Genomic DNA, 27,542 nt, shown 5'->3' on the forward strand with positions numbered 1-27,542 from the left:
GGTTAGAAGGGGGACCACATTGTCCTCGCCCCTCCGTGCTCGAGACCGGGCTGTCATGGAGGAGGGAAGGGGGAGGAGCGAGGCCTACGGAGAGCTGCTGCCGGTCTGGTTGCCGGCCGGACCAGCTGCATTTCACACGCGCCTGTCTTCATTCATTCATCCTTCCGCGCTGTGCGCACGCCTCAGAGAATGCGTCTGGGTCTAGATCCGTCTGTTCTACCGAGTCTTTATCGTCTGGAAGATTTCACAGACGCAGTTTATTGGAAATAGAAACTTAACTTTTCGAGTTCATTTTCCATTTGATTTTATCCGTTCTACTGGCTTCCCTCCCAATTTAGGTACCATCTTAGACTTCTCTGAAGCAAGTTGATCCCAGAGCACAAAGTTGATTGTTACCGCTCAAAGGAGAGAGTATCTTTGTCATAGTTTGGTTTTGCCTGCACTGGCTCACTGAAACTTCTAGGCCTATGTTGCCGTTTTAGGAATGTCGCATCTAAGTGATAATTTAGAGGCGTAATACATTCACCAGAAAACCTTTGATACTCTGGAACCAATTCCAGACCTTCGTTGCCAGATGTTTTCGTGTATCTTTAATGGTAGTTTGTGATTTTGATAATGGCTTCCCAATTTGCTTTGACTCTTTAAAGATTTCTATAACTACTTTGAAAACTAGGTATAGAAAGGTCTGTAGAATACACAAATGCTTATTTTTCATTACATTGATGTAAACTATCCTTAGCTTCCTGCCAGAGTTAAAGGCAGAAAGCTTGGTTATTTCTTCTTTTATTGGTACCAGTATGTGTTTATTTTCCTGGAAATTAGATTGATTACAGAACTCTCTTTAAGTTGCTGATACAATTAACTGATTTTTAGAACATTGATGTTAAATAGCTAAACGATAAATGTGTAAACTTTAACTTAAAACCCTTTAATGGGTTCTGGTATTACTTACAACTGATCAACTCTCTTGCCCTCTGTACTAGCATCAGTTAAAAGCATTACAGCTGGTAATAAGGGCAAGGCTAAACCCTCTAAACAAAACAATAATGTATTCTCTGAAGTTTCAGTAACATTTAGGTCCTTTGGGTTTTGCAAAGCTATGCTGTTTTGTTTCAAAAGCAGGGAGCAAAACCACAAAGTGTTAAAGGAGTGTTTTAGTTTTTAGTGTTTATTTATAGCCCCTGATATGTTTAGGAGTTTGTACCAGGTGCTCTTGAAGATACAAATTATATAAAATGGGATTTTATACCTTGTTCAGTGTAAACTTTTAGAAGCTTAATTTCTAATGATCCTGGTCAGTGATACAGTATAGTATTCCTTCTAGTTGCTGACCCTTGGGAGATTTGAATACTGCATTTAAATTTGGGGAGTAGGGAACCTGAAAATCTGGTTTGTGAAAGTCGAAAGCCAGATTGAAACTATGGTAGTTTGAGGATGCTTGTAAAATACTTTAAAGAGTTCATTTTTAGTGTAAAAAATGCGATTTTTTTTTTAATGTACCCTTGTCCACAGATTAGTCATTTAGAATTCTTTTTCGCAATTTTAAATAGTCGGATTTTTTTTTTTTAAGCAGCTGATTAGTATTTGTTGCAATTGAAGTATCCCTGTAAAGCCTACAAAAAAGTGTGTTTATTCATTGCTATTTCAGTTAGCTTGTGAGTTTCCTTATTCCTTTTTTGCTGGGCATAATCATAAGCACCTAAAGAGTCATAAGTTTTTCCTGCTTGTCCCACCTTGGTAGACATTCAGGGAATTTTTGTCTCTGAAATAATGTAAAATATCAGTCACTGTCAATTTGATATTATGTGATTATCAAGCGTGTGCGTGTGAGATCAGTTAAATTAAGATGTGTCTTAGACGGAATCTAAAAAACATGATAAAAATGAACTTACTTTAAAAACAAGAATGGACTCGCAGACACAGAATTCTAACAAATTTATGGTTACCAAAGGGAAAGGGAGGAGGAAGGGATAAATTAGGAATTTGGGATTAACAGAAACCCATGATATATGAAACAGAGCACAGGGACCTGCTTTATAACGCAGGGAAAACTATATTTGGTACCTTATAATAACTATAATGAAAAAGAAGGTTAATATATATGTGTGTGTGTGTATTTAAAACTTTGCCAGTATACCTCAAATTAGCACAACTTTGTAAATCAATGATACTTAAAAAAACACCCAGGACAGAACACATGGACACACAAAAGGATACTGAATGATACTAAATTTGTTAAGAAGGTTGATAGGCAAATTGGAACCATTTATCTTAACAGGTACTGTGGGAAAATTTTGAACAATACTCTCCTGTTACTCTTGGCATTTGAATTGTGGCCAGTTCAGAATTAGAGCTTGTGAGTAGATCAAAGTTAGACGTAATATCAGTTGATAAAAATGGCAGGCCATCTTGCCTCCATTGGGACATTGTTTTGGTAGCTTTTATCTTCATTCTGTTTTCTTCATTATTGGGTTGTTTTTTGACTTGTAATTCTTTTAAAGATAAGAGATTTTTATTTCTTTAGTTAAACTGAAGGTATGTAATTTTACTTGATTTTACATTGTGTTTTTTCAATTTTTTTAACATAGGTGGAATCCACTTGGACAGTCAGCTAATCTAATGTTTCCTTTTTTATCCCTTAGAAACATGTTTTGCAGAGAGTTTATAAAAAGTAAATCTTAAATTCATGTGACAAATATGTTATATAATCCGATGTTTTTTGCTAAACAAAGACTATTGACAAGCAGATCTTGCATATTAATACGCATGTTTTTGCTTTAAGAAAACATAGTGTTATCAGAGTTCATTCATCAGCCAAAGAAATTTGGTTCTAGTGTTTATATTTTACATTTTACTTTTTTACTCTGAATTAATATTATGCCTAATTATTTGACTTAGAGAAGTCCAGCTTAGAAACATAGTTTGTACTCCAGAGTTTCAGAGAATAAAATATTTAATGAATTATGTAACCATAATCCAGTTTGGATAGAAAATTCTACACAAAAATTTTTTTAAGTATCCTGTTTAATTTATATAAGATTAAGAATATAGAAGTACCTGCAGTCCTGGATGTAACAAGGAACCTGTGAAGTAGTAGTTATAGCAGTGGTAATTTCTTCCTTTCCTTCTCTGCTTCTATTAGAAATTTTCTTGCTGTTTTGGAGTTGCTCCATCTTTGTCATAGAGAATTTTTTGAGAAGTGGAAATGAGCCTGAATTACAGTCTAATTTTAATATCTGTGTGACCTTGAAATTTCTAAGGCTAGCTGAAAAATGGGAATAAGATACGGTGATTTTGATTTTCAAATACAATATTCAGAGATGACAATTCGTCAGTTACGAAGAACTAGATAAAGTTAATATTCCATTGATGTGCTGCATGCAGGTGCATTCATGCATGGGTATGCTTACCTTTTCCTCTCTTTGCTAGGAGATTCACATAACTGACTTTATTTTTATCTTTTCTTTGCCATTATTCAGAAATACAAAACTTATTACCCATAACTGATACTCTTCTCTTTACAATAAAAATCAGTAGTGTTCTCTTTAAAAGTTCCTATATGTGTCTAGAGAAAAAAGATGACTTTTGTCTCTTAAGTACTATGTAGTCATTTCTAGTCTCTTACTTCTAGAACCTGAGAATGTGATCAGAAAAATAAGATTTTTTTTCCCCAGTTGGAACTTTTGATACATTTTCATAGAAACAATGGGAAGCTGTAGTTTTTGCGCACTGTGTTCACTAAGAGTCTGGAATTATAACAGATCTAACCAGCTTTGCATTTCCTGGGCTACAGATTTAAAGTTCTAAGCAACTGACTTAATAGAAATGTTCTTTTAAATAATAGTCTGTAATAGTGAATTTTAACTTAAGCAGTCTTTATAGCTTAATAATAGTTAACACAGCACTTACTGTATGTCAGGCATCTTACTAAGTGCTTTACATGTATTCATTGAATTTTTTAGCAGCCTTATGAGGTAGGTATTATTCTTATTTCACAGATAAGGAAACCAAGGCACAGAGAGATGAAGTAACTTTGTGTGACTAACTTCCCCAAGATCGCACAGCTAATAAGTGGTGGGGTGGAGTTCAAACTAAGGCAGCCAAGTTCCAGAGTGTGTTAAACATGACACTGTCTTTCCAACAGGCATGTAATGCGTGTTCCTTGTGTGACTTGGAAAGATTAATTTGATAAACTTAATAGATATTTTGCTACAGCTCTAAAAGAAAATATGTGGACTTTTTTAGTTTCTGTTGTACTACAGTGTTTGCTGATATCCAAAGTATAGAATCTTAAGGAAATAGCAAAGTGTCCAAAGTCTGAGGACTAAACAAGTTAGTTATACTGTTCATTCTTCAGTAAATGGTCTAGGACTTTGTGGGTTGATTTCTAAAGAAAGTGAATGATCTCTTCCCTTCTCCCCCTTCTCATTTGATTTCTGGACCTTGTCAATTCAAATGATTTGACAGGTAAAATATTTTGCTAGTTGAAACAGTATAGTAAAATTTTTAAAAAATTTGCAAATATGAAATCTGTTCTCAGCTACCTTTGTACTTTAGTAATTTTGGTGAAAGGTCTGCCATTTGAAAAAGTTTCAGTTATAATATGTCACTCATCTTAAAAGCTGAATTATTTGGCGGAGGTGGTAATATGACTAAGATTTCTCTGAGTAATCTTTGCAGCAAATTCTTTGCAGTAATCTATAAAGCTAAAATTTCTTTAGTTATGTATTTTAAACTTGTTACTGTAAAATGCTGTGCTTATTATGACAGTCAATAAGAATTTAGTATTTATGTGAACTAAATTGTTATAAAAAATTCTTATGGGGTTTTCCATGGGTCATCTTAGGATAACAGTTTATGTAACCACAAAGTCTGATAACTTAAAGTATTAACTAAGGCAAGAAATACTTCAGTAGAGAGAAAATACACATCTTTTTCTTGTAGTTTTAAAAAAATTTTAATGTTGTGGGATAAATACTTTTTATTGGTGAGACATTCACATTTCAAGTAACTAAAAAAAAAATTTCTGCCAGGGTCACTGAGTTCCTAAGTGAGAGCGCTGGAACTCAAACCCAGGTTCTGTCTACAGGCTTTATTACTACACTTAGAAAAACTAAAATTCAACCAATACTCAGAAGTCCAACTCTTTACCTTTAAGAAAAACTCTTACCTTAAGGATAGAATGACTCATAGTTCGCACACAAACATAAAATCAAATCTGAAAGGATGTATGGGTGGTGGCATGATGGGATTATGAGTGATACAATTTATTTTTTTGTTTTGAACTTGTACAACTTGTATTCTCAAACAGTATTAGTAAAATCACGCTTGGATCTTAATTTTTAATGTTATTTTAGGTTTTTTAATTACTTTTTCCTTAAAGGTGATGGATCCTTTTACCAGTCTGCTGGAGCCTGTGACCTCATTATCAGAATACTGTTTTTAAATGCATTAAATAAAATATTAATACTTAGGATTACAAAGGAAAATAATTGAAGTACAGTAAGGATTAAAACTGTTAACATGAAACATTAAGGATGCTGCCTGGCACAGGCCAAGTCCTATCTTACTGGTGTGAGATATCTCCTGTTCTTTCCAACCACCTAGTTCTCTCCAAAGCATTCAGATGTTAACTGGCTTTTTTGAGGATTCTTCTGAAAAAATGCTGTCCAGGAGAACTTTCTGTGACGATCAAAAGTTCTGTATTTGTGCTTCTAATACAGTAGCCACTAGCTGCACTGTTGAGCCCTTGAAATAAAACTAATCCAACAAAGAAATGATTTTTAAACTTTAAATGTAATTTTTAATTACTTGTAATTTAATTCCATATGTAGTAAATGGATACTGAATTGGACAGTGGCTCTAGAATCTAGATATATCCTGGTATATACAAACACATATTGTGTTACAACTTTGTAAGGAATAACTGGTTACAACAAATGCCAGTTTCGTTGGGCAAGTTATTGTTTAATTTTATTCTAGGAAGACATCTTTCTAATTTTTTTCTATATTCAACTTGCAAAGATAATTATTTGGTCTTGACAAATTGTCATATGACCTTGTTTTGCTGTTTAAGAAAATGTGTGTGTGAATAGCCAGTTGTTGTTTACATTGTCCACAAATCAATTTTTGTACAAAAGAGTATACAATGAGGTTTGCTCAGGCTGTTCCTATCCAGATGGATCACTTCTAGGGGCAACCAGCATGGTCAGTTCTTATCTTTCTGTGGAGATTTGTATATTCAGTGTCCCTCCCACCCTCAGCACGGATTTCCATCCAAGGATTCAGTCAACTGGTCAAATTTTGGAGGGCTCTCTGTGCTGTGCCATTTTATTTAAGGGACTTGAACATCTGTAGATTTTGGTATCTTAGGGGGTCCTGGAACCAATCTGCCACAGATACTGAAGGAGATATATATATATACACACACACTATATTATATGTATACACAAGCAAATGTGATATTGGAAATGTCGGGCTCCACTTATGTATGGATTTTTTTATTTCACTAAATGCATTCTGTGATACTACATGATCTGCAGTTGTTTGAGTCCGCAAATGCTAGGTTTTGGATGAGAAGGGCTGACTGTAAAGTTGTGTGTGGATTTTTGACTGTATAGGGTCGGTACCCCTAACCTCTACATTGTTGAAGGATCAACTGTATATCCTTTACAAAAAATAAGTGGTAGCCAACTCCATACACTATTTTGGCCTCTTGTGTTTTTAACTTATTATGTCTTTTAGAGCATTTCATATCAACAATCAAGTTTTCATTTTTTTTTTCTGATGATATATATTACATGGTTTGATCTTAAAACATATTATTTATATATTGATGAACACTTCCTGAGGTCCAATTAAGGCATATCAGTATATCAAAGTGTATAATCCTGAATTGATTATAAGAGGGAATGTGATTGTTAATCTGGGGATGAATTATAGTACCATTTGTGTTTATTGGTTTGGCTGTGTTATCCATACCTAAATTTAAAGAAAGATCGGGGAAGTGAAGTGAAGTCGCTTAGTCGTGTCTGACTCTTTGCGACCCCATGGACTGTAACCTACCACACTGTTCCGTCCATGGGATTTTCCAGGAAAGAGTACTGGAGTGGGTTGCTATTTTCTTCTCCAGAGGATCTTCCCAACCCAGGGATTGAACCTGGGTCTCCTGCATTGTAGGCAGATGCTTTACCATCTGAGCCACCAGGGTTAACTACTGTGATTATTTGAGAAAGGCAATAGAAAATTCAAAGGTGTAGAAGATTGTTAGTTATGCCCCCTAAAGAATCATACCTCCCTGTATCCATGTAGCCATACTTTTGAGTAGTCTACAGCTCCCCTCCTGTCATACACACACATCCTTTACCTCCCACCCTACTTCACATCCCCAGTTTAGCCATGTAACTTACTTTGGAATTCCAGCCATTTGCTAGTTAAGTGCTATGATGAATAACTCTTACCTGTATTCTATACATGAGGTGGTATATCTGTAGGGTGAATGTTTTGTCAACAAATTGAAAATTTAAAAACTCCTCTGATAAAGCACTTTTGTTACTGTAGTTGGCTATCAGGCTACAATTTTTTTCTTTTTAGAATTCCTTTCTAACTGAGATATTTATATGTAGAAAAAATATACATGTGTCTGTAAGTTTTAGAGTAATAAACTGAAGACCCGTCATGTAAGACATCATCAGTGCTTCAGCTTTTTACTCCATGGTCACATTTTCATTTCTTTGCCTCCTTACCTATTCACTATCCTGACGTTCATGTTAATCATTTCCTTGATTTTTTTGAACAGTCTAATTATCTTTAGAGTTTAATATCCAGTCTGTGTATCTTTCAGCTGTTTTAATTTTGAAAAACTAAAAACTTAGATGATGTATAAGGAAAGCGCAGTATTGCTACTGTAGTTGAACACACCTTCTGGGTTAATAGCTTGGTTTCAACTTCCTGAAATTTCCACTAGAGCTCCTCTTGGGAAAACCAATGGGTAAGATTATGTTCTGTGAAACACAGGACTCTATAGTTACCTGGTGGGGCTGTGAAATGGGCCAGGCAGAGAACCTTCAGTTAAGAAAGAAGTCTCTTGGAATGAGTTGTTCTGTATTTAAGAATAGGTTAACTTTGGTGTCAAATTCCTAGCTGTTCCAGGGAGTAGGGCACAAAAGAGGGGGAAAGGAGCTTTGTTAGCCTATGTTTAAGTTGAGTTAAGTGTATATAAACACCCAGGCCAGACACATGTCAATCTGTTTTTTAATAGAAGGTAGCATAGTAAGCCCTTTGGTCATAACAGATGCAAAATGAATGTAGCCTGAATCGCACTGCTCCAGTCTAGACTGTTGTTCTCTATATCTGGTGCACACCTGTCTTGCTTGGATCCCTCTTGACTATGTTCCTGATTTGTTCTCGTGACTTCTGTGTTGCACCCCTCTGTTTGCTGTATCTCTTTTCTTCCTCTGATTATGGTTGGTTGTTTCACTATGGTGGATCACATCTTCCAGAAAATTTTTGAGAAAAGGTGCATGAGAAAGATTTTTGACACCATGCGTATTGAACATGTAGTTTGGCTGGGTGTAGTCTTTTGTTCAGAATTTTTAAGTCCCATGGTCATTTTCTCTCATAATTGTTAATTCAGGAATTATTCTGATGACTTTCTTTTTTTAACGTGACTAGTTCCCTTTCCATTCCCCAGAAATTTGTCGAGTTTCCTTGTCCCCATTTCACAGTGACATACTTTAGTATGAATATTATCTGTTGTGCTGGGTACTCATTGAACTTTTTAAATATAGTAACTCTTATCCATATATAGCAAATATATCCATCTCTTCTGAGAGATCTATTGGTGATTTTCCTATCCGTTTTTCTCTTTGAAACAGTTAATTATATATTGGAGTCACTAGTTCACTGAGTCGTTCATGTCTGCATGCTCTGACATGCTCTTGTGTGCTCTCTAAATTAAATATAAATTTTGCTCTCGTTTCCCATCTCTTTTTTGTTTTGTTTTCTGTGTGTGCTAAGTTGCTTCAGTTGTGTCCAACTCTTTGTGACCCCATGTACTGTAGCCTGCGAGGTTCCTCTGTCCATGGGATTCTCCAGGCAAGAATACTGGAGTGGGTTGCCATTTCCTTCTCCAGGGCATCTTCCCGACCCAAGAATCAAACCTCAGTCTCCTGCATCGCATGTGGATTCTTTACCATCTGAGCCACCAGGGAAGCCCTGAAATGGAAGTAGAGGCATAAAACATAAGAGACTCTAATCCTTACTCATAAGTGAAATCTGAATTAAAACTACACTGAGATACCGCTTCCCTGGTGGCTCAGAGGTTAAAGCGTCTGCCTGGAATGTGGGAGACCTGCGTTCAATCCCTGAGTTGGGAAGATCCCCTGGAGAAGGAAATGGCAACCCACTCCAGTACTCTTGCCTGGAGAATCCCATGGAAGGAGGAGCCTGGTAGGCTACAGTCTATGGGGTCGCAAAGAGTCAGACACGACTGAGCGATTTCACTTTCTGAAATATAATTTTTATTGTACCCATATATCCAGTCTGGTGATAGTGGGTTGCCATGCCTCTCCTCCAAGGGATCTTCCCAATCCAGCAATTGAAACTGCATCTGTTGTGTCTCCTGCATTGGCAGGCAGGTTCTTTACCACTTCAAACCTTTTCTGTCTCATAATTTAAATTTCCAGATGTTCTCTGTCTCTCTGATCTTCTGAATGCTCATTTTCATAGCTTCCTGGAATAATTGTATGCTTTTGAATTGAATAACTTTTGGAGGACGTATATAGGTACATATTTTTAAAGGCATGATCTATCCCTGACTATTTTCTCCGAGTTGCTTTTTTTCTTTTTATTCTTGAACTCATGGCAGCAGTCCTGGGGACCTGGAGTGGTTGGGTGGGGCTGGGGATGGAGCTGCTGCTACTACTAAGTCGCTTCAGTTGTGTCCGACTCTGTGCGACCCCACAGACGGCAGCCCACCAGGCTCTCCGTCCCTGGGATTCTCCAGGCAAGAACACTGGAGTGGGTTGCCATTTCCTTCTATAATGCATGAAAGTGAAAAGTGAAAGTGAAGTCGCTCAGTCGTGTCCGACTCCTAGCGACCCCATGGACTGCAGCCTACCAGGCCCCTCTGTCCATGGGATTTTCCAGTCAAGAGTACTGGAGTGGGTTGTCATTGCCTTCTCCAGTGGGGATGGAGAGACCTAGTTATTTCCGAAACAGCTTTCACTGGATTCTTTTTATTTATTTATTTTTGGCTATGCTGGATCTTTGTTGCTGCACATGGGCTTTCTCTAGTTGTGATAAGTGGGGGCTGCTCCTTGTTGTGGGGTGCAGGCTACTCATTGAGATGACTTCTCTTGTGGAGTACAGGCTCTAGGCCCACAGGCTTCAGTAGTTGGGGTACAGTTGCCACGCGGCATGTGGGATCTCCCTGGACCAGGGATTGAACTGGTGTTCATTTGTTGCAAGGCAGATTCTTAACCATTGGACCACCAGGGAAGCCCTCTCCAAATTCTTTTTAATTTACTCCCTTCACTCCAAGTTATGAAGGTGCTGCCAGGAGACTTTAAGGTGTATACTGATAGTTATCACTTGTCCATCTACATTCCACTTTTCTTTCTTTTTTTTTTCCTCCTGCTCTCCCCATGATTGTGGACCTTCTTTTTTTTTTTTTTAATTCACTGTAGTTTTAGTGCAGTTTTGAAAGGGAACAAAATTAGAATCGTTTATTTATGCAAACATTTAAGTGCCTATCATGTGCCATGCACTCTTGAGTGCTTAACCCAGCTCTCCCTTAACCTACGAGATACTGGATTACTGAATAGAAGAGAAATAAAGAACTAATACTTCCTGTGACATTTAAAAAGTAACTTGTTGCATTCTGATTATAGAATATAATGTTAACAATTTTTCTATATAAGTAGGCCAAAAATGCCAGGAATAATAACAAACCTAGGAAGTTCTTTGCAGCAATCATATGCTCAAATACCAGAGTCTTTAAGTGCCTAGAAATTATAAATCCTAACAGTTTGCAGGATTCATAAATCAAGTGAGAAATACAGTAGAGGACTTTAATAAGTGAAGAATCATAATTTGCTTTTCAAAGAGTTACTGTTGGAAAGATGTTGTTTTTTTCCTAAAGTTGATGTGTACATTCCGTATAAACTGAATCAAAATATTTGCTAGTGCAGTGGAAGCTACACTTGATGTTGGGGTTCACAAGCTGGCCTTAGGGCTGCTTTTTTGTGTGGCCTGCTAAGAATGGTTTTTATTTCACAAGATTGTAAAACAAAACAATGAATAAGTGATCAGATTCCCAGCCTAAAATATTTATTCTCTGGCCATTTAAAGAAAAAGTTTGTAAGTTTATTTGAAAGAATAAACAAATGAAAATGGCAGTAAATTTTTGAAAAGGAGGAGAAAAGGGGAAAGAAGAATGTCCCCTGCAAGGAGAAAAAAAACATTCAACAAAGGTACTTTTAAGAATGTGATGTTGGTGCAAGTGGGGACTGACATTTCTGGAGCAGACTGAGCAGTCCAGAAGTAGACACTATATATATTTGGGCTTCAATATTAATTTTGTCATAATAAATTTGGAACATTTAGATATGTATGAAGAAAAAAATCATCTGCAATCCTAACAATGTGTTTTCTGGTTTACTTGTTTGTGGACTCTTCCTCCCGCCCCGCCCACCATGTCTCCCTTTGTGCCTTTTCCTATTCCTTTGACTTTTTTTAGAGCAATTTTAAGTTCACTACAAAATTGAAAGGAATGTCCGAAGGGTTCTGACATACATCCTGCCCCAACATGCACAGTCTCCCGTGCAATCAACATTCCACACCAGAATGGTACGTTTGTTAACACTGGATGAACCTACATTGACACATCATTAGTACCTGAAGACTGTAGTTGACATCAGGATTCACTCTTATTGTTGCACATTCTGTAGGTTTGGACACTTGACATAACCCATTTATCATTATAGTTTCATACAAATTGTTTCACTGCCTAAAAGTCTTCTGTTTATCCCTTCCTCCTCCACAACCCTTAGCAACTACAAATCTTTTTACTATCCTTTGTCTTTCCCAGAAATGTGATTGTTATCATATAGTTGTTAAACTGTACGTACCCTTTAAGGATCCTTTCACTTAGTAGTATGCATTTAAGATTCCTCCATGTCTTTTCACAGCTTGATAGCTTATTTTCTTATTGTAGAATAATATTCTATTGTCTGGAGGTATCACAATATATTTAGGACTTGTTAAATTAAAAAAGTGGCTCCCAGCCCCCTAAAAGTAAAATTCTCTGTTTATTCAGTCCTGAAATCTTTTTCCGCATTTATGTTAGCATTTTAAAATGATTTTTCGAAACTAGTTCATATATCATAAACACTGATTTATCTGTTACCTTTGGTTGTATCTTTTTTGACTCTACTTTTGCTTACTAATATAAAATATATAAAGCTCCTATTATCCTGAGAGTTCCTTTGAATAAATACAGAATTTAAAGTATAACTGGGTTAAAGATTATAGATGTTTTTATATTTGGAAGTTTGGGTAGTTCATTAAGTGAAAGGATATAACCAAACTCTCTAAACCTGGGGACATTTGAAACAGTGACTGCAGTACCTCGTTTTTTAATTTTTAAAGAAATACAGGTTGACTTCTTTGGAAAGATGATTCAGCTACTCAGAGAATAAAAGGATAAATGTAATATTCTTATTAAAACCATAGTTTTAGTAAGAAATTTTAACGTTGAAATTTAAAATTTTAACATTTAGCATTCAGTTCAGTCGCTCAGTCGAGTCCGACTCTTTGCGACCCCATGGACTGCAGCACCCCAGGCCTCCCTGTCCATCACCAACTCCTGGAGTTTACACAAAGCTATACCCCCTTGCTATTTAGCATTATAGAACTTAAAATTAACGCATGGAATTTAAAAAGAATTCAACTGCTTGTTTAACTGTGACATGTTAAAATTGATTATTTAAACTAACAGTTAATCAGTATTGTTACATTTGAGTAATGCTTTTCAAATTAAAAGAAATAAACTTTTTAAAAAATCTTTTTACTTATTTTTTGCTGTGCTGGATCTTCATTGCTGTGTGCGGGCTTTCTCTAGTTGCAGCTTGTGAGGGCTCCTTTCTAGTTGGCAGTGCTCAGGCTTTCCCTTGCAGTGGCTCCTCTTATTCTAGGGCGTGCATACTCGGGCTCAGTAGCTGTAGCTCATGGTCTCTAGAGCATGGGCTCTCAGTACTTGTGGCACATGGGCTTAGTTGCCCCATGAGATGTGAAATCTCCCCAGACTAGAGATAGAACCTGTGTCTACTGTCTTGGCAGGTGGATCCCCAGGGATGTCCAGGAATAAAGTTTAAAAGAAGCAGCAGTTAAATTCTTTACACTGTTTGCCTTTCAAATTATAATTATAAAACTTTAAAGAATGAATGAAATATAAATTATTACATTACTGGAACCAATATAATTTTGTGCAGTGTAGGTGCTTGTCCTAACATTTTAGTATTACTGATTTATTTGAAACACTAATTTTTACTTTTATATAATGTTCAGCTTACATAAATTTCTCCATAGCTATTTTTAAATTAGTCTTGAATTGGAAGATTGGTATTGACATATACACTACTACGTATAAACTAGGTAACTAGTGAGAAACTACTGGATAGCACAGGAAATTCACTGCTCTTTGACAACTTGATTGGGAAGGAAATCCGAAAGAGAGAGGATATATATGTATATGTGTAGCTGATTCTGCTTATATTATACATATATCCCTTCTTTTTTAGACAGATTTTATTTTCTTGGGCTCCAAAATCACTGTGGATGGTGACTGCAGCCATAAAATTAAAAAGATGCTTGCTGTTGGAAGGAAAGCTATAACAAACCTAGAGAGCATGTTAAAAAGCAAAGACACCACTTTGCTTTCAGATTCGTATAGTCAAAGCCATGGTTTTCCCAGTAGTCGTGTATAGATATGAGACTTGGATCATAGTGAAGGCTGAAAGTGAAAGTCGCTCAGTCACGTCCAACTCTTTGTGACAGTCATGGAATTCTCCAGGCCAGAATACTAGGGTGGATAGAGCTTCTCCAGGAGAGCTTCCCAACCCAGGGATTGAACCCAGGTCTCCCGCGTTGCAGGCAGGTTACCAGCTGAGCTTCCAGGGAAGCCCTGAAGGCTGAATGCTGAAGAATTGATGCTTTTGAATTGTGCTGGAGAAGACTCTTGAGAGTCCTTTGGACTGCAAGGAGATCAAACCAGTCAATCCTAAAAGAAATCAACCCTGAATATTTATTGGAAGGACTGATGCTGAACTTCAATACTGAGGCCACCTGATGTAAAGAGCTGACTTATTTGGAAAAGATCCTGATGCTAAGAAAGATTGAAGGCAAAAGAAGAGAGAGACAAAGAATGAGATGGTTAGATGGCATCACTGACTCAATAGACATGAGTTTGAACAAACTCAAGGAGATCGTGAAGGACAAGGAAGCCTGGCATGCTGCAGTTCATGGGGTTGCAAAAAATCAGACATGACTTAGCAACTGAATAACGCAACTATAGTTGATTCACTTTGGTTTACAGCAGAACATTGTTTTATATTCCAATAAAAACTAAAAAGAATATTTGAGTCTTCTGGTTGCCTTTGGTTTAAGTAGCATTAACATTTAAATTTTATTATTAACCTTATTCTAGATCATACATGTTTGTTATTTCTTTAGTCTCTACCACACTTTCTGAATTGGTAGACTTGTCCAAGATGTGCAGAATAATTTGGTTGACAAATATTAATGCTATTTTAAAAATTAGTTTATTTTAGATGGCTACAAGTCTTTCTAGTTTTAAAAATTAGGTTCTAGAAGATCAGAAATTCAAGTAGGACCTATAGGAATTATTTTATGTTAGTAAAATGTCATTAGATGTAGCTTGCTGACTATCCAAAAATACTTATTTTTTAGTTATAGTGCAGCAAATTAAACTCAAAAATCTAGTGCTAGTCTTCAATTTTAGATAGTTATTATAACTTAAATTGAACAGTTATTAAATTTTGCAGTAATTTTGGGACACAGTACAGTTTGTGCAGATGGTCACAGTTCTTCCCTCTATACCTCAATTTTCAATTTTTTTCAGTTTAGGTGTCATATTAAATTAGTTTAAAAGAACATTAAAAAGTACTATCTGGAATCAGAGGTAATATATAGGCTCTCACAGTCCTTTACATGAAAAAATTATCTATTTGAGCAGTGTTTTAAACTCTAGAAGATTTGTATTTGCTAAATCAACATTTATTGTTTATCTTCTCTAGCTTTTTAGTTTGTGGCACGAAGGTGTCACCAATTTGATCCTTTGATACAGACAGGGAATACTTGGAAAATCTATAGTTAGACTTCTGATGAGTGATGCCAGGTTAGTGGGTATTCCTTTACTATGGATAATGTAGTTGAAAACTAACACCCAAAAATAGTTGGTTTAATTATTTGTGGCAGTTTTTAGTGTTTATACCGGATTTTTCATTCCTTATAAGGCAGATGAGGCTATTTGTTTTTGTGTACTAGTTAATTGTACTAATTTACATATGGGAGGGTCTGTGGGGAATGCATCTTTGCTAAAAAGAGACCTGGGAACTGAATGTTTGGATAATAAAAGGAAGAGTCAAAGAATCATGAAGTCTATTTACATATGTTACTTATATCAAATAATAATATTCTTAGAGTTAATTATTTGTATCCATAAAAGAGCTTTTATTTATGTTTACCTGTAGCTCTTAAGATATTTTGATCATATAGTTATTTAGTATACTATCTTGCATAATATCAAATCCCTATAATTAATCATTGGTATTTACATATTTTTTCCTAGTGGAGTGTGTGTTTGTGTTGGAAGAGTGAAGTGTACTATTCCTGTCTTTTTTGTGGCATGCACGTGGAAGAGAGTGAAGGTGTGGAACCTGAGGCTGTGGTATAAAGCATGGTATTAATATATACTGTAGGGTTATACCACCTGGAACGAGTGTCTTGGTAACCGTTCTGGACACTTGTGAGAGTGAACAAGGGCTCTAGTAATAATAATTGTGCTAAAACAACAAACAGGTAAAACTTAGAGACATAGTATCCCTATTTGTGAATCCTGACAGTCCTGCTGTATACATATAGACAGTACATATTAGTGTCCACGGCTTAAGTTTGAAGAGCAGAGAATAGTAGTTTCATATATTGTAAAGATTGAGATGAAAGTGAAAGTCACCTAGTCATGTCTGACTCTTTGTGACCCCATGGACTATATATAGTCCATGGAATTCTCCAGCCCAGAATACTGGAGTGGGCAGCCATTCCCTTCTCCAGGGGATCTTCCCAACCCAGGGATCAAACCTAGGTCTCCTGCATTGCAGGCAGATTCTTTACCAGCTGAGCCACAAGGGAAGCCCTATATTGCTTCATATAGGCCCTATAGGGCTTCCTTCCCTATATGGAGATAATGTATATAAATGTAGCCTATTGCTTGTTAGTGACTGCTTAGTAAATGTTACCTATCATGTAAAAAAACTCATAGTTTGGTACAAGTGTGAGGATTGGTGTTACCACTTGAAAAGTCATAAAGCACTGCTGTCCTTTTCTGTTCTTTGCTTACCCTTCTGTTCATTATTTCCTATCTTTAATATGTAGTGCTTTCAGTTTACTGAAGTGCTGGGTTAATAAGCTGGTAGTTGTTGTTCAGTCACTAAGTTGTGTCCGACTCTGTGACCCTATGGACTGCAGCACAGCAGGCCTCCCTGTCCTTCATTATCTCCTGGAGTTCTCAGCTCATGTCCATTGAGTCAAATGATAAATTTGTAATACTGTATATTAAATTTTTAAAAATTGAAATATAGTTAATTTACAACATCCTGTTAGTTTCTGGTGTACAGCCTAGTGATTCAGTTTATTAATGTATGTATATACATATAATGTTATGTATTAATATATGTACTTCTCTGCATTCCACTATAGGTTATTGCAAGATATAGTTTCATGTGCTGTATAGTAGGACCTTGTTTATTTTATATATAGTAGTTTGTATCTGTTAATTGAAAGCTCTTACTCTCCCTCTCCATATTTTTTAAAAAATTACCTATTTATTTTTGGCTGTGCTGGGTCTTCGTTGCTGTGTGCAGGCTTTCTCTAGTTGTGGCGAGCAGTGCACAGGCTTCTCATTGCGGTGGCTTCCCTTGATTCAGGGCACAGGGCTCAAGAGTGTGAGGGCTTCAGAAGTTGCGGCTCGTGAGCTCTAGAGCACGGTGTCTGTAGTTACCGGTGCTTGGGCCTAGCTGCTCTGTGGCATATAGGATCTTCCTGGACCAAAGATTGAATCTGAGTCTCCTGCATTGGCAGGTGGATTCCCAACCACTGGACCACCAGAGAAGCCCTCTTCATATATTTTTAATTTGAATCTCATAAACTCAGCAAATCCAAAACCAGGTTTAATAACTTGTTCTTAAACTGGTTGTCTCTTCTATTGCCTTACTTGTTGTGTTTAATAAATTTGACCTGTCAATTATTGGCTTCCGCTGCTTCCATGTGGAAAGATACAGTTTTAGCCTGAGGCGTTTTACAGTCTTGCTCCAGTCTACTGTTGTAACTCTATCTTTGGTTTCATAAATGCTCTCTTTAGACTCCCTGCTTCCTTACTATCTCTAGAGAAAACACTGTACCATCTCACGGCTTTATTCACCTTTCTACCCACCTGAAATGTTTTATACAGTGGTTTTTCACTTGCAGATTGTCTTTTAGGTTGAAATTGTATTTGATTACTTTGAGAGTGGCCATGGTCTTTAAAATTAGCCTTTCCTGGTTTTGTCTGGGTAGTTTCTAGGATATTTAAAATGTAATTTTCAGTGAAATTTCCTTCTGTGGGGTGACCACCAAGCTGGGTGGTCACCAAGCTGGAGGGATGTTGCAGGACATTGCAATAGAGAATTTTGTTTTTAAATTGGATGTAGGAAATACCTTGGCTGTCCAGTCTCTTGGACCGGGGATTGAACCTGGGCTGTGACAGTGAAAGCACTGAGTCCTAACCACTGGACTGCCAGGAAATTCCCCCTTTCAGGGTTCTTTTGAATTATGTTACTTAATTCTTTTTTGGTATATGTCTGTAATTAATTTGGCATATGTCTAAGATTGAAGGCAAAAGGAGAAAAGGGTGGCAAAGGATGAGATGGTTAGCATCACCGACTCAGTGGACAAGAATTTGAGCAAACTCTGGGAGATAGTGGAGGACAGAGGAGCCCGGTGTGCTGTATCGTCCATGGGGTCACAAGAAGTCGGATATGACTTAGCAACTGAACAACAACTATAATTGTAAACTAATTTTTGATCAAAGAATTTAATAATACAGCATGGCCATCATTCTGGACATTACTTCTCATTATATGTACTACCACAGATTTAAAAGTTAGGGGAGGGACTTCCCTGGTGGTCCAGTGGCTAAGATTCTGCATTCCCAGTTCTGAGGGTCTAAGTTTGATCCTTCGTCAAGGAACTAGATCGCTGTAGCTAAGATGTGGTCTAGCCAAAAAAAAAAGGATATTGGAGCTTCCCCATAGAACAGACCACCGCCATGGAATTAATCATAAAGGTTAAAATAACATCGAACATGGCTATACTTTGGTGTGTTTTTTTGCTTTATCTAAGTTGAAAAAATGCACCCTGGTTATTTATATTAAAGTTAAGAGATTTTAAGCAAAAAATAAAACAGTAAGTTGAAAGAAATGAACAGAAAATGATTTTATAATGGAGCATGTCTCAGTAGTCTCAAACAAAAATATTTTCCTTTGCAATAATGTACAACATAGTTGTAGAATCAAGAAACTTTCAGGGTGAATGGTTGATTGAAGCTTTTTAAAGCTTTGAATTGTTGTGATAAGTAGATGGCCATAGCACAACATGACCTGAGAAAATTTGTACTGAGAAAATATGTCCTTGATTAATGTTTTCATAAGTAATTTCCATCATGAAAATGATTTCTTACTAGATCTGGTCTGTGCCATATTTTTGTAGAGTATTTGAGTAATTTTTATTGTGTCATGGAAACAATTGGCTATTAATCATTTTATTAGGATTTGAGAAATTAAAATAAGCTTAAAAATTTGAACATCTATCAGACTCTAGATAGTAGCTTAAAAGGCTAAAAAAGACAGGAATTCACTGGTGGTCCAGTGGTTAGGACTCTGTACTTCCATTGCAAGGGGCACAGCTTCATCCCTGGTCAGTGTGGCCAAGGAGGGGAAAAGGCTTATTATATTAAAAAACGTCAAATACTGAAAAGATTGTCTGTGGTTAATAAACATTTTCTTTCAAAGCATTTTAGAGTATTTGTCTTAAAATCTAGCTTGTTTGTGTAATATTGAAAGCAAAGATGAAAGATTTTAAAATAGTATACTTATTCATACCTATACACATTTATTTAAAGATTAGTCACTATTTTTATTTCAGTTATAGGAAAACTCCAGAATTGTATATTCTTAATATAAAGACTAAAATTTCAATTAAAATAGAACTTTCAATTTAAAGGAACACTTTTTAAGGAAGTGAACGTATTTGGTTTTTGTTCTTAAATATTTAGAGACTTTTGATACCATCTAAGTCTTCCATCATTCTGCTAATGGTGAAAAGAGTAGAAATAGGAGAAAAGAATGTACTTACTTAGGAAGTGACATTTTGTATCCTCTGAAACTTGTTATTACTCCTAGTGTAAATTCATTGTTTTTTTATGTGCTGCTGAGGTATTGATAAAAGATGTAAACACTGGAATTTTACAATTGTGGATTGCAATGAGGATTTTGAAGTCATGAGTACATTTTACTAATCATTGTCCTTTAGGTAAATAAGAGAATTTGCAGTATTTCTTAACTTTGAGAGGAAGAGTATCTTTTTTTTAAAAAGTTTTTTGCCATGCTGCATGCATGTGGGATCACAGTTCCTCAACCAGGGAATGGCAACCCACTCTAATATTCTTGCTTGGGGAATCTCGTGGGACAGAGGAGCCCCGTGGGCTGCAGTCCATGGGGTCACAAGAGAGTCAGACGCAACAACTAAACAAAAAAAGTTAAGACTGTCTGCTAGTCCTGTTATCTAGATCCTGTGTATGTTATCTAGCTCTCTTTCTATAGACAGTTTAATCTCTTGATCATCAGTTGCTGTAGATTTTTTTTGCATGTTTGATAATGTTCGATTGTTTGCTATGTATTGTTGATAATATTCATAGAGGCTCAGACTTGTGTCATTTTCCTGTGAAGAATAGAGAGTTCAGTCCTTGTGGGGCAGTTAATTTATCAGATTACCTTGATCCTGTCAGGGATTACTTTTAGAATTTGCTAGGCATATGGATTTCTTCTGAAAGCTGGATTTTCAACCATCCACTCTGGCTGGATCTGAACTTAGTCTTCCAAATGCTGTTCAGCCTCTGAAGTCTTGGCTCAGCTGTTCTCATCTAGGCCGCCCAGAGTTGCACTCTGAACACCTCAGTTCAGGAGTCACAGCCAAGGATTTGAGAGATTTATACATAGATTTTTGAGTCTCACTCCTGCAGCTCCCTTTTCTCTGGTACCACTGTTCCTGAAACCCACCTGCCTTATCAGTCCCTAATTGTTTCCTGTTTTCTCTATTCACTCAGACTGCCCCTGTTTGCAGGCCATCATTAATTTTAAGCTAGTGAAGAATGGCATTTGGTAATGATCATCTGTTTGAAGATTTAAATGTATTGTGATGAGAAAATGCTGGTAAAAATGGTGATATTAAGGCATTGGCTACTATATGTAAATTTTAGGGCCTTAACTATTCTGTATAAACATTTAAAATTTAAGGAATCAAGCCAATAAGTTTCTGTTGGGTGTAGCATTGTCATCATTGGCATTACAATTGTGAGCAAAATCAAAATAAAGCCCTTGCTGTGAGTGACTTCATAGGCTAGTAAAAAGTAGTTCCTGAAAGTGTCTTTTTGATTAGAAAAATGAATTTTATTTTGTAAAATATGTATCATCTGTCTGCTTTGAAGTCTTTTAGATCATACATTTCTGATTTATAAAATGTTAATGTGAATATGTATCTTTATTTTTCTGGTTCAGTTTAAATCTGATATCCAAACCCTTGTTGCAGTGCCCTCCTCTTTTTTATCAACTTGTTTCAGCTTCTGGTCCCTTTTCTTAGCTATCTTTTTGTTGGTGCCAATTTAAAGTAGGGTGAAGAATTACATAGATTAATGTGGAGAATATGCATTATTCTCAGGCTCCATTTTTCCATGACATTTTTAAATGATGATGATAACTATGTCTCAGTTCACTTCAGTTGCTCAGTTGTGTCCAACTCTTCGCGACTCCATGCACTGCAGCATGCCAGGCCTCTCTGTCCATCACCAACTCCCAGAGTTTACCTAAACTCATGTCCATTGAGTCGGTGATGCCGTCCAACCATCTCATCCTCTGTCGTCCACTTCTCCCGCCTTCAATCTTTCCCAGCCTCAGGGTCTTTTCCAACGAGTCAGTTCTTCACATCAGGTAGCCAAAGTATTGGAGTTTCAGCTTTAGCATCAGTCCTTCCAATGAATATTCAGGACTGATCTCCTTTTGGATGGGCTGGTTGGATCTCCTTGCAGTCCAAGGGACTCTCAAGTCTTCAGCAGTTCAAAAGCATCAATTCTTTGGCACTCAGCTTTCTTTATAGTCCAACTCTCACATCCAAACATGACTACTGGAAAAACCATAGCCTTGACTAGACAGACCTTTGTTGGCAAAGGAATGTCTCTGCTTTTGAATATGCTGTCTAGGTTGGTCATAACTTTTCTTTCAAGGAGCAAGCATCTTTTAATTTCATGGCTGCAGTCACCATCTGCAGTGATTTTGGAGCCCAAAAAATAAAGTCTCTCACTGTTTCCACATCTGTTTGCCATGAAGTGATGGGACTGGATGCCATGACCTTATTTTTCTGAATGTTGAGTTTTAAGCCAACTTTTAAGCTCTCCTCTTTCACTTTCATCAAGAGGCCCTTTAGTTCTTCTTCACTTTCTGCCATAAGGGTGGTGTTATCTGCATATCTGAGGTTACTGATATTTCTCCCGGCAATCTTGATTCCAGCTGTGCTTCATCCAGCCTAGTGTTTCTCATCATGTACTCTGCATATAAGTTAAATAAGCAAGGTGGAAATATACTGCCTTGATGTACACCTTTCCTGATTAAGAAGATTTCACTTCAAGCTGGTATCCAGCTTTTTTCCTTAGGGTCATTTGAAAATGACAGAAGTTGCTCAACTTTAAGTTACCATATATCATAACAGTGTGACATGAGGGCAAGGATCTGTGTAGTATTGCCTTACTCATTTTATAAAGATTTTTTGTGTGTCATGTAATAAAGTTAATTATGCTCTCCAAACTTTAGTTGAACCGGCCCTCCCCACTAACCACCCCTGCCACGCACAGCACTTTAATGGGATGTTAAAAGAAAGATACTTCGTTTTCCTATTTTGCATGGTGTCTAACAATCTTATGTTAAATGTGTAAGTGGAAGGTAACAATATATATTTTAAATTTGAGAAACGTTTTGCTCTTAATGAAGAGATGCTAGAAGAGTCTGGTGCTTTTCTCAGAGTTTGGCTAGTGGTCTACTTTATCAAATGCTTCTCCTATAATTCATTCTTTAAAAAAACGTTATGGACAGTATTGGTTCAGATTTATTTAGACTATTGCTGTCATAGAGATTAAGTTTTCACAACATTGTAAATTAACTGTATTTCAATAAAAATGTACAAATAAATTTCCTAATGTTATTTTTTCATGTTAAGAAGTTTATAATGTTTAATTATTTTCCACTAGGAAACCACCCCTACTCCGAATCCCCCGCCTACAGAAGAAGAGAAAACAGAATCTAATCAGGAGGTTGCTAACCCAGAACACTATATTAAACACCCTTTACAGAACAGGTAAGCTTTCTGACACATAGATTTTTTGACTTGGGCAACAAGGTAAATGGTGAATGGGACAGGTTTGGAGGGGAAGATTAGATAAGACTAGTTTTAGGTATGTTGGGTTGAGGATTCCATTTTCACTTGGATGACCCACGTCTGGCAAGCAGTTTTATATGTGAATCTTGAGCTCAGAAAGTAGAACTTTGAATGGTAGTTGAAACCATAGTAGTAAATGAGTTCTCTTAAGTGAATTTGATTCACAACAGAGGCTAGGAATATTAGCACATGGGGATTTTTTTGGGTAAGAATGGCTATGAAGAAAACAGACGTGGTACAAAGAGAGAGGGGGTTGGGCAGGGATGGACTGGTAGTTTGGAGTTGGCAAATTATTATATATAAAGAGTGGATAAACAACAAGGTCCTACTGTATAGCCCAGAGAACTATGTAGTTAATATCCTATAATAAACCATAATGGAGAAGAATATGAAAATATATATACATATGTATAGCTAAGTCACTTTGCTGTACAGCAGAAATTACCATAACATTGTAAATCAACTGTACTTCAATAAAATTTTTTTTAAAATGCCTATGGAAGTGTATAGAAATATATACTATATAAACTAGGACAGAGTGTTGGTCATGGAAACCAAGAAAATGATTTAAGGACAAGGTACAGCATATATGCCCCAAAAAGGTCAAATATTCATTGGATTGAACAATAAGTCCTTGCTAACACTGGAGAAAGTTTCGTAGAGTAGATGATAGAAAAGATTGGCGTAGTTTGAAGAGTGAATAGAAATATACAAATGTATAGAGCAGAAATAGACAATTTGAAGGAGAAAGTTCAGATGGTCTGTGAAGGAGAAAGAGCCTAGGGTATATGGAGTCTGGATATTGGTTGGTTTGTATTTTAAGAGAAGTTTAGAAGAGGAAAAGAGAGTTTAGGATGAGTTAAGTTTTCATAGTTGCAATGTAGTAGTTCAACACTTCAGTATATGGTTTTTCCTACCTCCACCCTACCACTTCCCAGTGTGTTTGTGCTTTTACTTAAATATCTTTCTGGTTTATCTGATAAAACTTAACTTTAATTCACTGAGAGCTGATGGTGGGAACACTCAGAAACATTGTAAGAATCTGGAGGAAAGTAAATGGGATAAATTAACTTTCGAGGATCTTTAATTCCTTTCATTCCCCTTCTCCCACACCCTACAAGTCTATAATTAGGTTTCATTTATCTGAAAAATGTGTTGTCCCTTTATGTCCTTTTTTTCCCCTTCATTATCATTGTAGACTTCCTGAAGTAATAGTCCAAATATGCTTTAGTAGTTTTTTCGTAGGAGGTGGGTGATTCAGCATACCCTCCAGGGAGGAACAAATCAGTTCTCTAGATACTGTGGATTGTCAGCCAGTGTGTGAAATATCAAAGGTCAAATAGTTGATAAAAGGAAAAAATTCTTCCTTAGGAAAGATTGTGCCAAAGTAATACTAAGTTGGACAATTGATTAGTGGCAGTTTTATATAGTTCATCCTAGCAGCAGTACTAAAACCTTTAAAGTATTTTCCCCCCATCTTTTCAGTGGTATCGTATAAAAAGCTCACTGTCTTCTGTCTGTGAACACAGTTCATGTCGCTGTTATTGTGGAAGATCAAGGCATATATCCATCATAGCTTAAGATGAAATCTGAGATTCCTGAAAGGTGCTCTTATCAGTGAACAAACTGATTAAATCCTAAAATGAAGTCTGAGGATTTTAATTTCTCTATAATTTCTATTTTTTGTGTAAAATAATATGAAATTAAAAACTGTTCTGAGACATTTTTGGTTCTGATTTTGGTAATTTCTTCATTATTTACTTTTTGTAAATAATTTTGTAAGGAATTATATTTTCTTTTTAAAAAATCGCTATAGTATTATAAGAATGATTAAATCGAGGCACAAAGTATACAGAGTTTTCAGTTCAGTTCAGTTCAGTCGCTCAGTCGTGTCCAACTCCTTGCAACCCCATGAATCGCAGCACGCCAGGCACAAAGAGTTACGTTTTCTGTTTTTCTCTGATACCTTCTTCCCCATTTTGTTTTGCTCCACTCCCCAAAATAATCAGTGTTAAAAATTTGGTTTGTATTTTTCCAAAACCTTTCAATGTACATATATATATATACTTTCTTTTTTTAGTACGGTATATCTATATGGTAAAATTTCCGAGTTCTTAGGCTTAAGACTGCCCATTATCTACCTTTATAGACACTGCCAAATTATCCTCCTTTATCTGCTTAGACTTACTGATTTCTACATCCTTGACAACTGGTACCATCAATCTTTTAAATTTAATTGCCTGTCAGATTGGTTCTAGCCTAACTTGCGAAAACAATGTCTTATTGTTTTAAATGTGCATTTCTTCTATTGAAGTTTCAAACAGTTTTGTTCAAGACAGTTGTTTATTTGTGTTTTTACCTGTGAGAAGTCTGTTCAGTTCTTGTTGTTTGTTATTTTCTTTTTGGTTATCTTTTCAAGTTTATTTCCAAGCATTGTACATTAGGGATGCTAACCCATCCAAGGGGGGATTAGGTTGAAATACACTTCCAAGTCATTTGTCTTTTAACATTGTCTAAAGAGTTGTGTTATTTTAAAGGTTTTTTATTTTCATATAATCAAATACCAACTTTCCTCCATGGTTTCTGGGTTTCATGTCAGTCTTAAGAGAATTTTACCCACACAGTTATCCTTTTTTTTTTTTTTAACCCACACAATTAACACATTTAATAGCGGCCTAGAAGTCTTGCATGTATATATTATGTTTATTATATTTTTAAAATTATTTATTGTTATTATTTAAATCTCAACTTCTTTGGGCTCATGACCCCTTTACATTCTTAGAAGTCTTCTTGCATGTATATATTATGTTTATTATATTTTTAAAATTATTTATTGTTATTATTTAAATCTCAACTTCTTTGGGCTCATGACCCCTTTACATTCTTAGAAGTCTTCTTGCATGTATATATTATGTTTATTATATTTTTAAAATTATTTATTGTTATTATTTAAATCTCAACTTCTTTGGGCTCATGACCCCTTTACATTCTTAGAAGTCTTCTTGCATGTATATATTATGTTTATTATATTTTTAAAATTATTTATTGTTATTATTTAAATCTCAACTTCTTTGGGCTCATGACCCCTTTACATTCTTAAAAATTATTGAGGATCCCACAGTGTTTTACAGGTTATGTAGATTTTCATCTATTTTCATTTGCTATATTAGAAAATAAAATAAATCTCAAAAAATATAAAATTACATATGTACTTAACCCATTGCATGTTAATGTAAATGATTTTTATGGAAACATTTATTCAAAATAAAAAATACATAGTGGGAAGAACAGCATTTTTGTAAATATTTTTTAGTGCCTGGCTTAATAGAAATCAGCTAGGTTTTCATAGCTGGTTCTGCATTTTCAAGTCTTTGGAGATAACGTTGTTTCAGAGGAAGTACAAGGATAAAATATGACCTCAAATATACATAGTTGGAAAAGGAGAAATTTTAATGGCCTTTTATAATTATGAATAGCTCCTTCCTTTGATACTAGGTTTCTTGCAGGTTAGTTGCAATGTAGAATCTGAAACCACATCCAATAACTTTTTTCTACTCTGTTACTTTAAAATCCATTCATCTGTCTTGCATTTGGAATATATCCTTCTTCACTCATGCATACCACTGGTCATTTAGAAAATACTGGTTCAGTGAGTTTGTAGATCTAAATATTGACATTTTTCATTATATGATATCAAAACAATAACATTATCATTACTAAATGCCTCAGAAATGTACCCAAGTTTTGTTAAATTTTCGTGCTCAGTGACACTTGCAGGCTTGCCAAAATTCTGATTTTTCTCCTGAAAGCTTAAATTTTGGCAACATGCTCACTCTGTTCATTTTTCAAGAAGTAACCATAATTGATCAGTCTGTTCTTCCAAGTAAAAGCGGTGTTCTTTGAAAAAGCGACTAGTTCTCCTCACAACTCAATTGTCTAAGCATTGCATTTGGTATGCAGAAGTATTTTTTGTACAGAAAAAACATGTGCACAGATTGAAATTTAATAAAACAAGTATTTTATTACTGTTTCATTAGTGGCATTCTTAACTGAAACTGACAGTTATTCTTCTGAGAGTTGGTGACAATACAGAACAGTGACAGATGGTAGACATGGGTGCCACTGTATGATTCTTGTTATGTGCATCACTGCTAGGTTTACTGTTGTTTTTGCATCATCAGTGAAAATGTCAACACAGTGAAAAATAAAATATCTTAGGATTTTTATGAAGTAGTTTTTATTCATCAGTGTTCCTGAAAGGGTCTTAGGATGCCTACGGGGACTTGTAAACCACATTCTAAGAACTGTTGATAGGCACTTAAGATGTTTCCAGTTTTCCAAATTTAAGAACATTATTGGACAAATATTTTTGCTTAGTCATCCAGTCATTTTCTTAGAATAAACCTTTAATCAGATCAGATCAGATCAGTCGCTCAGTCATGTCTGACTCTTTGCGACCCCATGAATCGCAGCACGCCAGGCCTCCCTATCCATCACCAACTCCC

At 36.0% G+C, this 27,542-nt stretch overlaps 1 protein-coding gene across 1 annotated transcript in view; it reads left to right on the forward strand.

The window, feature by feature from the left end:
• The window catches only part of EIF4E (eukaryotic translation initiation factor 4E), a 38,002-nt gene that overhangs the window by 832 nt on the left and 9,628 nt on the right, over nt 1-27,542 (forward strand). The window contains exon 2 of the mRNA XM_010848318.1: nt 22,850-22,956. Within this exon, the coding sequence (XP_010846620.1) occupies nt 22,850-22,956 (107 nt within the window). The remainder of the gene's footprint in view (nt 1-22,849; nt 22,957-27,542) is intronic.

This window comes from Bison bison, unplaced genomic scaffold (assembly GCF_000754665.1).
Source record: "Bison bison bison isolate TAMUID 2011002044 unplaced genomic scaffold, Bison_UMD1.0 scf7180017864263, whole genome shotgun sequence".
Classification (NCBI taxonomy): Eukaryota; Metazoa; Chordata; class Mammalia; order Artiodactyla; family Bovidae; genus Bison; species Bison bison.